Source organism: Eurytemora carolleeae, unplaced genomic scaffold, assembly GCF_000591075.1.
Source record: "Eurytemora carolleeae unplaced genomic scaffold, Eaff_2.0 scaffold684, whole genome shotgun sequence".
NCBI classification, from domain to species: Eukaryota; Metazoa; Arthropoda; class Copepoda; order Calanoida; family Temoridae; genus Eurytemora; species Eurytemora carolleeae.
In genome coordinates, this window is record NW_019396580.1 from 10,426 (window position 1) to 24,789 (window position 14,364).

Genomic DNA, 14,364 nt, shown 5'->3' on the forward strand with positions numbered 1-14,364 from the left:
CGTAAATCTGATTAAAATTGTATATTAATGTGTATGTCGGATTAAAATGGGGTTTCAATGTATAGGTCGGATTAAAGTAGTTTTCATTGCGTAGGTCAGATTAAAGTCGTTTTAATTGCATAGGTCGGATTAAAAATGAGCTGGAAGCCCCAAGAAGGAGTTTACCTTGACACTAACTACGGCCTTGTCTACCCTGAAGGTTAAACAAAATTATTTCTTTTAATTTTTATGAATGAAAGTTAATTACCAAAGAGATCGAAGGTTGAACGAGTTTTGTGTAGAGTTTTGTTAATATTGAACACTTGATCTTGGTATACAAGATAAAAATCAATGTTTGATCCTCAGATTTACATTTCAAAAGTTCTGACATCTGAGCTGTTTGCTTTGGACATACTATAATAATAACAATTTAACAGATAGATCACTAGATACTTTCAAGCAAATAGATTATCAAGTACAATAGGTGGCAATAGAGAAATTGATTAATTATACACGACGTCACAAGTGTCAAATATAACAAAGGAAACGAAATTTTCTCAAATTATTTGACATGTTTTTCAAGATTAAATAAAAAAGTGTAAAACAGAAAATAAATAAGACGTAAGACTGTACCTTTTTCACTGTAAGATAAGCTCTTTACTCTAAAATTATCATTTTTATTAATATTTTTGTCGGACACAAAAACGAAGTTGACACTTGTGATGTAAGAATACAGCTGTACTGAGTGTACAAATCTATTCTCTTTCAAGATTTAGTGTTTGTTCTTTCACAATAACCCTGAGACAGAAGCCCAAAAAATACAGGGTGTCTCAATAAACATGACAATTGGTGAATAGTTTAAAATGTCTTCTTCTAAAATTTGTTAAGTTGTATGAGACTAAAAAAAGTATAATGTAAAATATTATATGGCAGTCCTGTTCTTATAAAATTAATTAAGTAAAATATTTTTGAGTTAAATAATTGTTTAACGAAATAAACTGCAAAAAAAACCTTAATATCTAGTACAGCATATAGAAGAAGACATTTAAAACTGTTTATTAACTGTCATATTTCGTGGGACACCCTGTACTTAACGCATGGGGAGCAACCTACCAAGACGAGTTTGTAAATCACTATGAAAACGAAATTTATTGTTTATTTCTATATATATTTCTATATATATTTTTATATATATTTCTATATATATTTCTCTATATAATTTTGACAAAAATGTCCTCAATCTAACGAGCACCTTTGCCTCTGAATTTCGGTAGATCTCGAAAACACTTTCAAATAAAGAGTAAATTGCTAAAAGCCATTTAAAACTTTTTTTATTTGGTGTTTTCCAATCAATTAAAGTTTGTAGAAGGAAAAATGTGTAAGTAGAGGAGTCGAGTTTTTGCCACAAACTAACATTTTCTAATCCTATATCTTTACAACCTGATAGTATAAAACTTAGATAATTTAATCTAACAAAAATCATAGTTTGAAATATTCAAGAGTGGGCCATAAGATTTATCTACTGTTCAAAAAAGAATTCGGTGGCTAAAAGCTGGTTTGGCAGTCTGTTTACAAACATTTCAATCAGGCTACTGTCGAAACAATATCTACAGTTTCGACATGAGAACACAGGCCAGGCAAAGAGGACAGTTTGAGGGGGGGGGGGAGCTCTATTTAATATACTTTTCCTTTTTGGTATGTTTATTTTTCCATGTATTCCCTATCTTTAAATACTGGGTTCAATTTTATATTTCAGTTCAAGTCCAGTTTTGTTGACAAACAACCACTTTACATTCGTACAGCCACCGAAACTGAGTTCATTGTGAATTAAAGAATCTAGTTTACGTTATTCTGACTTAAACTTTTTTTTCATGTCCTTACCTTACCTTGTAAATATCTAAGCTGTACGACATTGGGTTGCAAAGATATAGGAATTAGAAAATCAGAGTTTGTGACAAAGACTCAATTCCTTTGAATCAATATTACAAAATAATAAATTCTGATTAAAGGGACTGTAATCGTAATTTCTAGTGCCTTGGCACTATGTTTTAAAGTGTTTAATCCTGATAATTTCTTTATGTTTTCCTGAAGTATACATGAGCATAATTAGTTTTCAAAATCATGTTGTCGGATTGGCCTATATAGTCTTGTGGACTATTTGTCTGTTTGGCAATGGTTGTGTGATCTACATTTTTATGAAGGTAACTCTTTTCTGTAATTTTTCATTTTAGATAACATCATAAATCATTTCAATGAATTGTAGTAGATTGATTTCTTTGGGAAATCCTCCAATGACAGCAGGAAAATCTACGAAATCCAAAACTATTTTTGGTCAAAAATTAGATCCTAAAGGCCTAACATGTGCTTTAAACACATAGCAAATTAAGTAGAAAGGGAGAAGTTTGCAAAGTTTTATCTAAGTATTTAATTGTTTTATTGATGTTTAGACCAAAAGCTTGAGAACTCCTACAAACATGTTTATCGTAAATCTGGCAGTATCAGATCTATGCATGATGACGACTCAGGAAAGCATCAATATAATACGTCCTTACATAAGGTCTGATAGGACGGGTATTGTTTTAAAAACAAGTGAAGAAATTATCGTTTTGGACTTTTAAAGGCTAATTAGATTTCATTTTAGATTGAAACAAATTGTTAATAATAAGAAAGTGTCTGTTTTTAAAAAAACCACCTTTATGAAATTTCTCATTCTCATAGTTGGAGAACCCTTCTGTTTTATCATTTCTAAGTAAGTTTCAACGTAATTTTAACTCATTTACTAATCACAACCATCTAATTAAAGACGTTGGTCTTGAATTCCAATAAAATAGTTTATTTTATAATTATTATTACTGAAATTTTAATTTTGAAATTTTTAGTTCGGTAACAGATCTTTTTTAGATAAGGAAGTTTTACCTTTTCTCTATATATCAGACAGAAATAGACCAACCTGGACTGAGGCAAAGCCATAGATAAATAAATAAACATAGATAGCTTATGTACGCAAAATCACCAAGAATTGTACAGTCCACGAACTCATACTTCTAGGGGTCAAAGTGTACTTCAATGATAATCGGGGTGGTTTGGTGTTTTAATGGATTTCATAATTATTAAACCACTCAGGAGTGAATTTTATTTCACTGAGCAATATATCATATTGACGAGAACTGAAGAAGGACATGAGAAGGACTAAACTAACTTAAATTTCTCTCTACAGAACTCATGTACACCACAAGTACTCAATGACATAAGAACAGCCAATGTAAAAAACCGAACTAGTTAATCTATATAATAGGAATATCTTTAAAACATCTCTGCACATTTATATCTTTCAAGATGAAAAATGTCGTCTTATGCGCAATCTATCTTTATCTATGGGCAAAGCTTCTAATATTGCATGACAAAGTGTGACAGCATAATCTTTAAATAAAAGCAACGTTGCCATCAGATTTGTTGGCACAACATTGCATATTATTCTCATCTAATTGTCATGATTTTGGTAAAATGTTGGCAACTTGTTTGCACCATGTTGGCACCATGTTGGCACCATGTTGGCACCATATTGGCACCATGTTGGAACCATGTTGGTACCATCTTGGCACAATGTTGGCACCATGTTGGCACCATGTTGGCACCATGTTGGCACCATGTTGGCACCATGTTGGCACCATGTTGGCACCATGTTGGCACCATGTTGGCACCATGTTGGCACCATGTTGGCACCATGTTGGCACATAGTTGGCACAAAGTTATCATTATGTTGGCACAAATTTGGTACAAAGTTGGCATAATACGGGCACAAAGTTTCATTATGTTGGCAACATTTGGCACAATTTGTACACAAAGTTGGCATGATGCTGGCAAAAAGTTTGCATTATGTTGTTTATTTGATGATTTGTCGATGAAAGGGTCCACCTGTAACATTTAATGCTTTTGTTCAACGATACTGGATGTTTGGAGAAATAGGTAAGCTTTCTATTTTTTATGAAAAAAGAACCCGAATTATATGAATATAATCAATTATAAAGATTATAACAGACATAACTATAATAATCAATCATAAAAATTATAACAGTCATTTAACTACAGTGAAACCCGTAATAACGAATACATCGGAAGAATTTATCAAATGTCGTCTTGACAATTTTTCAACGAGTTTTATACTATATTACGTAAATTTCAGTATTTGCGAAAATAAATAAATAGCCATGAATATGCGGGAACAGTTTTAAAGAGTTCCATGTAATCATTTAATTAAAAAACTAAATATCTGCAACATTCCATTATCAGAAAGTGAAGAATACGACATTTGATGAATTCTTTCTATGTATTCGTTATTAAGGGTTTCACTGTATAATATTTAATTATAACAAATATAACAATTATAACTATAATAATTAATCAAAACAATTGTAACAGTTTTAAATATAATAATTAATTGTAACAATTATAACTAGCAATTATAACTATAAATTTATAACAATAATAATAATAATATCAACAACAAAAATAATTATGATGAGTAAAATGATAATAACTGAGTGATATCCAGAATATAGAATTTTTGTCTTTTTTCACTCTTTTAAATTTTAAAATTAAGAATAAAAAATTACCAATTTTCCTCCGTTTTCTGATTACCAGTGTACTCTGTACTGATTGGCAAATGATTTTGTTAATGCAGGATGCAAAGTGTATGCTTTGACTGGCGGAGTTTTTGGAACTATCTCCATCCTTTCCATGGTGGTCATTGGATACGATAGATACAACGTTATTTGCAAGGGATTTAGTGGAGTAAAGATTACTCCCACCAAGGTAGGTATATTCATAAATATATAATAAACATACAGTACATATATCACACTAAAACAGCGAGCAACAAGCATACAGCAATACGGAAAAGTCAGCGCTGAGATTATTATGTGCGCCTGCCATCTTTATCACTGTAGATATGTACTGTACAAATTTCTCAAGCTGTCTAGAGTTTGGCATTCGCCATCCTTTTTGTAATTGTCCCGTATCATCCAATCCAATAGGTCAAAGTGATGCATTATGGTGCCTATTAAGTGATCTCGCCATCTCTCTATTCAAATTCAATTATCCAATTCAAAAGGAGGAGTTAACAGTTAACAGTGAACAGAATTATTTATGTATAGAAAGTAGGATGGCCTGCTACTTAAAATGATCTAGAGTTTAGATTGTCATTTAAAACTGGGTCTAGGCTGTCGGGATAATCCTGTGCTTATGGTTGTACAGTACTGCAGTGTGTGTTCCACCGTTCTTTGGCTGGGGTGGGTATGCTGCAGAAGGAACATTAATAACCTGCAGCTATGATTATCTTACTCAGGTATTATAGTTAATGGGAGAGACCGACTGGGCATGGTAGTTGTGCTTAAAGTGCAGAATTGAATAAAACAACTTTAGGACAACAATTTTACGGTGAATAATTTTCAAATAAGAGCGTAAAGTCGTTTGTAATATTTCACCAGTACTATCAGTCAATAGGAGAAAAGTTTTTTTTTATTAGATAACCCAGACAAAACATGTAAACAATTTATTATATAGACTAGTTGACTGTGTAGGAACTTATTTTTAAAAGAAATTATTCTAGAGGACGCAAGGTCGGTCTCTATTAAAACGAGGAATCACTTTTCAAGTATATATTTAAGCATAAAGATACAAAAAGAATGGAGAGTTGGTTGCTTTGTAAAACCGGGAAAAATCAGACACTTGCCCTGTCTCGTTCACTCTTCTTTCTCCCTTTGTTCCTGGATCGAGGAGGCTGGGTATCGTCTTCCACATTATCGATGACATCCATATATTAGAACCGCAGAATCGATTATTTCAAATTATCATTCTTTCCTTTGCTGTTTTTATAATTGTTTTCCCAAGTTTCTTAAAAAATAATTTGAATAAACCTGCGAGATTTTAAAAATGAATTTAAAGAACTTATTTTCAATGATTTCAGGTCATTATTGTTTTCAACCTTTTTGTATATATGCAACTAGTTTGTAGAATAGTATTTGCTACTTACATGTTTTGTCAATGCTTTTTTAAGAATAGTAAAAACATTACTTCTGCTGACTGACCCAACTGGTGAAATGTTACAATACGACTTTACGCTCTTGTTCAAAAATTGCAAACCGTAAAATTGTCTCATTGGCATCAAAAAAAGCCTAAATTATTTGATCTACAATACTGCACTTTCAGCTCAATTGCCATGTCAAGTCGGTCTCTCCCTTTAAAGGCATTGTTCATGATTTTTACTAGAAATAGAAATAATAGAAGTAATAGAAATAATAGAAATAATAGAAAAACTACAATATGAGTTGAAATTATAATCTTGATGTTTTAGGATTGGAATCATAGAAGCTTCATGCTGTATGCCTTTATATTCAACTACTGTGTACCAATGATTATGGTTATTTCATTCTACACTCAGGTCTGGATTAATCTTTCTAATAAAAAAAAGTGTAATTACTAGTTTTGCTGTTTAGATTGTTAAGGCAGTGGTTAAGCATGAATCTGCCTTGAAAGCTCAAGCTAAAAAGATGAATGTTGACTCCCTGAGGTAAAGATAGTCAAACAAGGAAATTTTTAATATTAATCATTTTCAATCCTAACTCCTCTTTATGACGGGCTATTGAGAAAAGAAAAGCGTACAATTAAAACCAAAGGAGCTATGAGGCTATAAAGTTGTACTTATAAAAAGGTGACCTTTTGGTTTTGTGTAGATTTGGAGGTACATGACTACGGGATCGAGATTATAGGGTTATTGAAAATTAATCTGAACCGAACTCAATAACTGTGAATAAAAGGAAATTATCCCTCATATTTTAAAGTTGCCATTGTGAATTTAGAGCGTTGTGGATTAGCGCTATATCACTCAAAATTTCAACCTCAGGATGATCACATTAAACTAAAGCAAATTGCACGCATAATTGAAATATTGAACGTTTTTATTCATGCTTCGATCTTATTAAAGCTTTATTGAGCTAAACCAAAAAGCTCTAATAAATAATTGGATAAAGGAACTGAGTTTTAACCACAAATTCTGATTTACAAATCGCTTTATCTTTGCAACCTGATTATGTTAACCTTTGATATTTCAAACTATCATTATTTGATCTAAAATAATTCATAGTTTGAAATATCTAAGGTCTCCGACATTGAAATGCAAATATATAGGGTTCAGATAATCAGAGTTTGTGAACAAATTCCTTTGCTTTCTCAATACTTGTGCGCATAATCGAAACTATAACAGGAGTCCCAAAGTTGAACCAGTAATGTAGCATAATTTGACCTTCTCCCTCTGTCTAGTTTGGGAGTTTGATGCATCCCAACCCAAGCTTTAATTTGTTTAAATAATTGCATCTGTAATATGACACTCAACTCATCATCTATAAACAATGGTTTAATGTTTCTTGTTTTTTAAAATAATAAAGTTTTCAAAAGTTGGGGCCGATATTTTCATCAAAATATATTTGCTTTTAGATCAGGAGAGCAGCAAGGGGATTCAGCTGAGATAAAAATATATTTGCTTTTAGATCAGGAGAGCAGCAAGGGGATTCAGCTGAGATAAAAATATATTTGCTTTTAGATCAGGAGAGCAGCAAGGGGATTCAGCTGAGATAAAAATATATTTGNATGACTTGGCTCATGTGAATATATCATTATAATAACAAAGTCATAACAAAATATAAAAGTTTTCTTCCTGTTATTACATGTAATGGATTTTTAATTATACAGTTTACCTAATTTAGTGTCTAGTTTCGCAAGAGTTTAAGAGAAATATTCCAGATAATTTGTGAGAACTTTTCTCCAGAATTTGAGAGAAATTGTAGACAAATTCACCAGAATTTTACAAACATTGTTTACTGAGTTGTTATTAACCATAGATAAATAAATAAACATAGATAGCTTATGTACGCAAAATCACCCAGAATTGTACAGTCCGCGAACACATATTCTTCTAGGGGTCAAAGTGTACTTTGGTGTTTTAATGGATTTCATAATAGAGCGTAAAATAACTCCGGGAATGGAACTTTTTGAACAATAATATTTCACTGAGCAATATATCATCATGTTGACGAAAACTGAAGTTGGACATGAGAAGGACTAAACTAACTTAAATTTCTCTCTACAGAACTCATGTACACCACAAGTACTCAATGACCTAAGAACAGCCAATGTTCACAACCGACCTAGTTAATCTATATAATAGGAATATCTTTAAAACATCTCTGTACATTTATATCTTTCAAGATGAAAAATATCGTCTTATGCGCAATCTATCTTTATCTATGTTATTAACAAACCCCTCCTCACGCAGATATAAAAGCGAGCAAGCTGTAACTTAAGATCCCAATTTCACTTATTCACCTTTTGATGCAAATTCATTCAATATTTCAGCAAAAACTGCCTCCTGCCTGAACCCTCTGGTGTATGCAATCTCCCATCCGAAATATAGAGAAGCACTGAGCAAAGAGATTCCTTGCCTAGGGATCGGGGCTGCAGGTTGGATTTTCAGCACAATTGTTCTCTCATATTATTAACGTGATTTTAATGGGTTCAATATAAATCCATTTCGAATGCTAAATGGGATCGTAATTGAAAGTACATTTAGGAACATGAAAATACACTTTCGGTGTCATTAATCTATGGAAATATTTGTTTAAATTAAACAATATAGAATTAGAACCAAAAAAATTGTTCCAATTAATTTTCAAATTTTCCATTTATTAAAAAAAAACTTTAAAATAGTAATACGACTGTTTATTAAAGATTATTTAAATGTTTCCCATTGTGTACGCAGGATTAAAATCGGTAAAGTTATAAGATTGCCAATTCGTACAATTCATTCTGCATCAAACAAACTCCTGATTTAATATTGTTAACTAGTTTAAATTTGTTTTAGAAGCGGCAAAGTCCCGAGATACAGAATCTGTTGTATCCACAACCAAAGCTTAAAACTGAGCTTAAAGGGACCAAAGCTTAAAACTGAGCTGAAAGGGACTGTATCCACTACCAAAGCTTAAAGGGACTGTATCCACACACATCCAATAAAACTGCAACAACAAAAAACACTTTATGCTATGGATGAGGAAGGAAGGAAGGAATAAAAGGAGTAATGACAGACAGATAAGAGACCTGTGTTAAGGGTAACCTTTTTGAGTTTTTTTTTTAATATTTGGTTTTTGAGGTTGTGGTATTCTTGCCTATATAACATGCAATGGGAACATTGCAGTTAGATACAGTAAAACCCTTAATAACGAATACATCGAAAGAATTCATCAAATGTCGTATTCTTCACTTTCTGATAATGGAATGTTGCAGATATTTAGTTTTTTAATCAAATGATTATTTGGAACTCTTTAAAACTGTTCCCGCATATTCATGTCTATTTATTTATTTTCACAAATACTGAAATTTACGTAATATAGTATAAAACTAATTGAAAAATTGTCAAGACGACATTTGATAAATTCTTCCGATGTATTCGTTATTAAGGGTTTCACTGTATATACATCGCACACCTTTGTGGTATAAAAATATCTGCTGTCTTAATAATGAATATTGGAAATTAACAGAATTCAGCAAATCTTGAAGATAAAAAAACACGAAATCTTATTATTTAGTCCACCAGGAAGAGGTTTAAATGGTACTGTTGTGAATCAGACATGTTATTCTTTTAAAAAAATAAATATATTTTTTCAATATTTGAACAGTTTACATTATTAAATAACTTATTTATGCGTTTATTTAATCTAAATCTATTATTTTTTTATTAGAAGACCCTTGAATTTCGCCAATTTTGACTTTAAAAAAATGACCTATTATTGAAAAGGCAAATGTAAATCAATTTCCTCAAAGAATGTGTCGGAAGGTCAATTTTTAGTATTTCCCCCACGTGTGAGGGGAGGGGGGATTGGAATTAAACTTGAAATTTGGAATATAACTTTTGAAAAGGCCTGGTGACCATATCTAATCTAAATATATTTATCAAGTAAGTTAATTTTTATCTCATTTATTTAGAGCTATCCCTTTCATTACTTTGAACATTCATTTTTTTGCCATTTATTTCCCTAAAGATTAAAATACAAATGAAAATTCGGGGTTTCTTAATAGCTTCTTAAAATGACGTTCCTAATTTTATTTATAGCGATGTAATTTGTTTTTAATTGTAACTAGATTTACTTGAAACATGGAGACATCTTCACGGGAATTAATTATTTTTAAATAAGTTTTCTTATTTAGGTTGCTATTACTAACGTGATGTTATGGATATGTATATGGTCCCCTTATGCCATTGTAGTTATGACCGGATGCTTTGGGAACATGAATCTGATTACACCAATGGTGGCAGCCTTACCATCGTTTTTAGGTAAGTCTAAAGAGGAAATGGTAATAAAAATGGTCCAATAAACTGTGGTGTAGGAAGACGACATTTCAGCATTTTGGATGTATTCGATGTAGCTTAAAAATAAACTATTATGACTTGGCTCATGTGAATATATCATTATAATAACAAAGTCATAACAAAATATAAAAGTTTTCTTCCTGTTATTACATGTAATGGATTTTTAATTATACAGTTTACCTAATTTAGTGTCTAGTTTCGCAAGAGTTTAAGAGAAATATTCCAGATAATTTGTGAGAACTTTTCTCCAGAATTTGAGAGAAATTGTAGACAAATTCACCAGAATTTTACCAACATTGTTTACTGAATTGTTATTAACTTGTTACACAAACCCCTCCTCACGCAGATATAACAGCGAGCAAGCTGTAACTTAAGATCCCAATTTCACCTGTTGAGGCAAATATTACGGGCAACGCCGGGCACTTTAGCTAAAATCATGATGTAATACCAAACTGGGGAAAACGGTTGGACTAACTAGGACTTTTGAATAATAATAAACCTATGCAACGCCGGGCATTCAAGCGAGTCATTGTATATCTTGGAATAACTTTAAACAAAAATAATAGACATTGACTGAACAAAATATTAACCAAATTCATTCAATATTTCAGCCAAAACTGCCTCCTGCCTGAACCCTCTGGTTTATGCAATCTCCCATCCGAAATATAGAGAAGCACTGAGCAAAGAGATTCCTTGCTTAGGGATCGGACCAAAGCTTAAAGGGACTGTATCCAATTCCAAAGCTTAAAGGGACTGTATCCACCACCAAAGCTTAAAGGGACTGTATCCACAACCAAAGCTTAAAGGGACTGTATCCAATTCCAAAGCTTAAAGGGACTGTATCCACCACCAAAGCTTAAAGGGACTGTATCCACAACCAAAGCTTCAAGGGACTGTATCCACAACCAAAGCTTTAAGGGACTGTATACACAACCAAAGCTTAAAGGGACTTTAAACGTAATTTCTAGAGAACCTTCATACGCAGAGTGATATTTCAGATTTATAATTGTACCCTGAAAAACTGTGTCTGGAAAAGAAAAAAATCACTAAGGGTACCGTTTTGAATTGAGTATATACCCCTTTTAAATAGAGAGTCACTTAAAACAGTCCCTTTAAAGGGTCTATCGACTTAATTTAAAGTAGCCCTCCATTTGTAAAGTGACATCCCGATTCCCACCCCTACTGTTAAAACCTTTATTTAAGCAAAAATGTGAAATTCATGCTTGTTTCTCTCTCTAAAAATTCATAATTTGTTATTGCGGTTTCTCTAAAAAAGTGACGGCGCAGATTTATGTAGCAGAGTTCATAGATGAAATTGATAGAATTCAAGATATTCTTCCACATTGTTGCTGATACAACAGTTTTATTGGTACAATTATGATTCATGGCAATACTTTTTTAATTGGAGAGGAGTCACTTACAACAAGTGTTTATATAAAGGATAACAGAATAAAATTAAAATTGTAATAAAAAAGTTTGTTATTTATTTAATCACTTAATCAATCAATTGAATGGAAAAGTAATAAAGGATTGTAGTTTTCTTTTAATGATTAAAAAGGAGAATAAAGATAATCATCATTAGATCTTAAAAAGAAAAAACTATGTCAAAGCCAAAAATATAATATTTTACAAATTAAAAATTTTCATTGTTTTCAGAAAAAAAATCAGTTAACACTTTTATTTCTTCTGAGTCACAAATTCACAATTAGGAATGAGCATTTTAGGCTTTTTGTAAAACGATAATTTCGTTTCGTTCAAAATGAAAAACGGTCGTTTTGAATTACATCGACATTCATAAACCTGGCTTCTAACGATACAATTTGGTTAAATAAAATCTATACAAAGTGATAGTTTTTCCTTTAAAACTATAGTATTTGTTCTTTCGTTTCTCGTTTTCAAAAGTTTAAAACTACTACTTCGTTAGTCTTTACAATTCTTTTTTCTAAATACGAATGTCAGTTAGTTCAGAAAAATCAAAAACAAAAGTAAAAACAAGCGTTTTACTGATCGTTTTTAACAACGATGGACATCCCTAGACTCGCAATTAGATATTTTTTTGTTAATCATGTTTTCAATAAAAAAAAATTACAGATGCAGTCTTATGCATAGAATTCTACAGTAAGACCCATGAATTCCCTAAATATGAAGACGACCTTTAAGATATTTTATGTATGCTTGAAGTTATGAATCAAATATAGTTTTAACCAAAGTAAATCTCATTGAGTAAATTGGGTGTACATTGCACAAAGTCATATCTTAAAGTATTTTGAAAGGTTAAAATATATCTTTCACTTTTAAGTTTTTTTTATTTAAATACCGGAAGTTATGAAAATTCCTCCATTACACAAAGGAAGATGTAAAAACAGGATGACAGATTGAAAATAAGTGTATAATCTTTGTTTGCAATTGTTTTTATGAATTGAATTAATTAAAATAATTTTGTATAATTTTTGAAAAATTATACTGCTTGCTTCCGTTAAAGGAAACTCTAAAAATGTCGATAATCTTGCTTTATCCTCTTAAACTATGGTTTAAGATTTTGTATAAATTAAATTCTGTAAGTATAAAACAACACAGTTTCAATTTTACATTGCAGCTTTTCCTATTCATAAAACAGCACTATAACAACCTCTTGAATTAAAAACTCCTGCAATACAAACTCATGAAATACAAACTCATGAAATACAAACTCCTGAAATACAAACTCCTAAAATACAAACTCCTGAAGTACAAACTCCTGCAATACAAACTCCTAAAATATAAACTCTTGAAATTCAAACTCCTGAAATACAAACTCCTAAAATACAAACTCCTGAAGTACAAACTCCTGTAATACAAACTCCTAAAATACAAACTCCTGAAATACAAACTCCTGAAGTACAAACTCCTGAAATTCAAACTCATGAAATACAAACTCCTGAAATACAAACTCCTGAAATACAAACTCCTAAAATACAAACTCCTGAAATACAAACTCCTAAAATACAAACTCCTGAAATTCATACTCCTAAAATACAAACTCCTGAAATTCTAACTCCTGAAATAGAAACTCCTGAAGTACAAACTCCTGAAATACAAACTCCTGAAGTATAAACTCCTAAAATACAAACTCTTTAAATGCAAACTCCTGAAATTCAAACTCCTGAAATACAAACTCCTAAAATACAAACTCCTGAAATACAAACTCCTGAAAATCAAACTCCTGAAATACAAACTCCTGAAATAAAAACTCCTGAAATTCAAAATCCTGAAATACAAACTTCTGAAATACAAATTTTAATTTATAATTTTAAAGATTAAACAAAATTAAAAAATTAAAACTATTAATTGATATTATTATGTTATATAAATTTATTTCAAACGAAGGAAACCCAATCATCTTCATTCTTTTATATTTAGAAATTTTTTGATAAACGTTAAATTTACTTCTAAATTTATTTATAATTTTACTTACGATTTTTTGTTTTAAAAGTGTTTTTAATCCCTTGCCGTCGTCAATCTACATAATAAAGCTCTTAGCTCATATATAAATGTCATCTATAGCTCGTCAAACGGCTGGACTTAATGGGCTGAATTCTTTTGAAGGAATCCCATGGGTAACCTGGGGGTAACATAGGCTAAAATCGATTTTTTTTCTTTAAAATTGGCTTTAATAAATTCCACGGGCAACGCTGGGCACTTCAGCTAGTATATGATAAAGCTTTTCGCTAATATATATGTTTTAGTTATATCTGGCAGACCGGTTGTACAAAATTGACTGTTTTTTTTTAAACCCATGACTACCCTGACGTTCCTTGTGGTATTATAAGCTAAAATATTTCTTTTTTTAAAAATATTGTCTCTTTAAGTTGTGGATTTTTAAAAATATTTTTTTCAACTTCACAGGCAATTATTTGTGAATTATGTAATCAACGTCTTCAATAAATAAAAAACATATTTTTTAAACATTTTATAATTTTTTTTTAAAG

The 14,364-nt window shown here is 31.1% G+C and overlaps 1 protein-coding gene across 1 annotated transcript; it reads left to right on the top strand.

Moving 5' to 3' along the window:
• The first annotated feature begins 2,075 nt into the window (after positions 1-2,075).
• Positions 2,076-11,144, top strand: LOC111705854 (compound eye opsin BCRH2). The gene is made up of 10 exons (XM_023478546.1): positions 2,076-2,180; positions 2,427-2,504; positions 3,888-3,945; positions 4,661-4,791; positions 5,198-5,323; positions 6,332-6,418; positions 6,474-6,547; positions 7,471-7,555; positions 10,234-10,360; positions 11,008-11,144. Exons 1-10 carry the CDS (start codon positions 2,076-2,078, stop codon positions 11,142-11,144), a joined length of 1,008 nt encoding a protein of 335 aa, XP_023334314.1.
• The last annotated feature ends 3,220 nt before the right edge of the window (positions 11,145-14,364 follow it).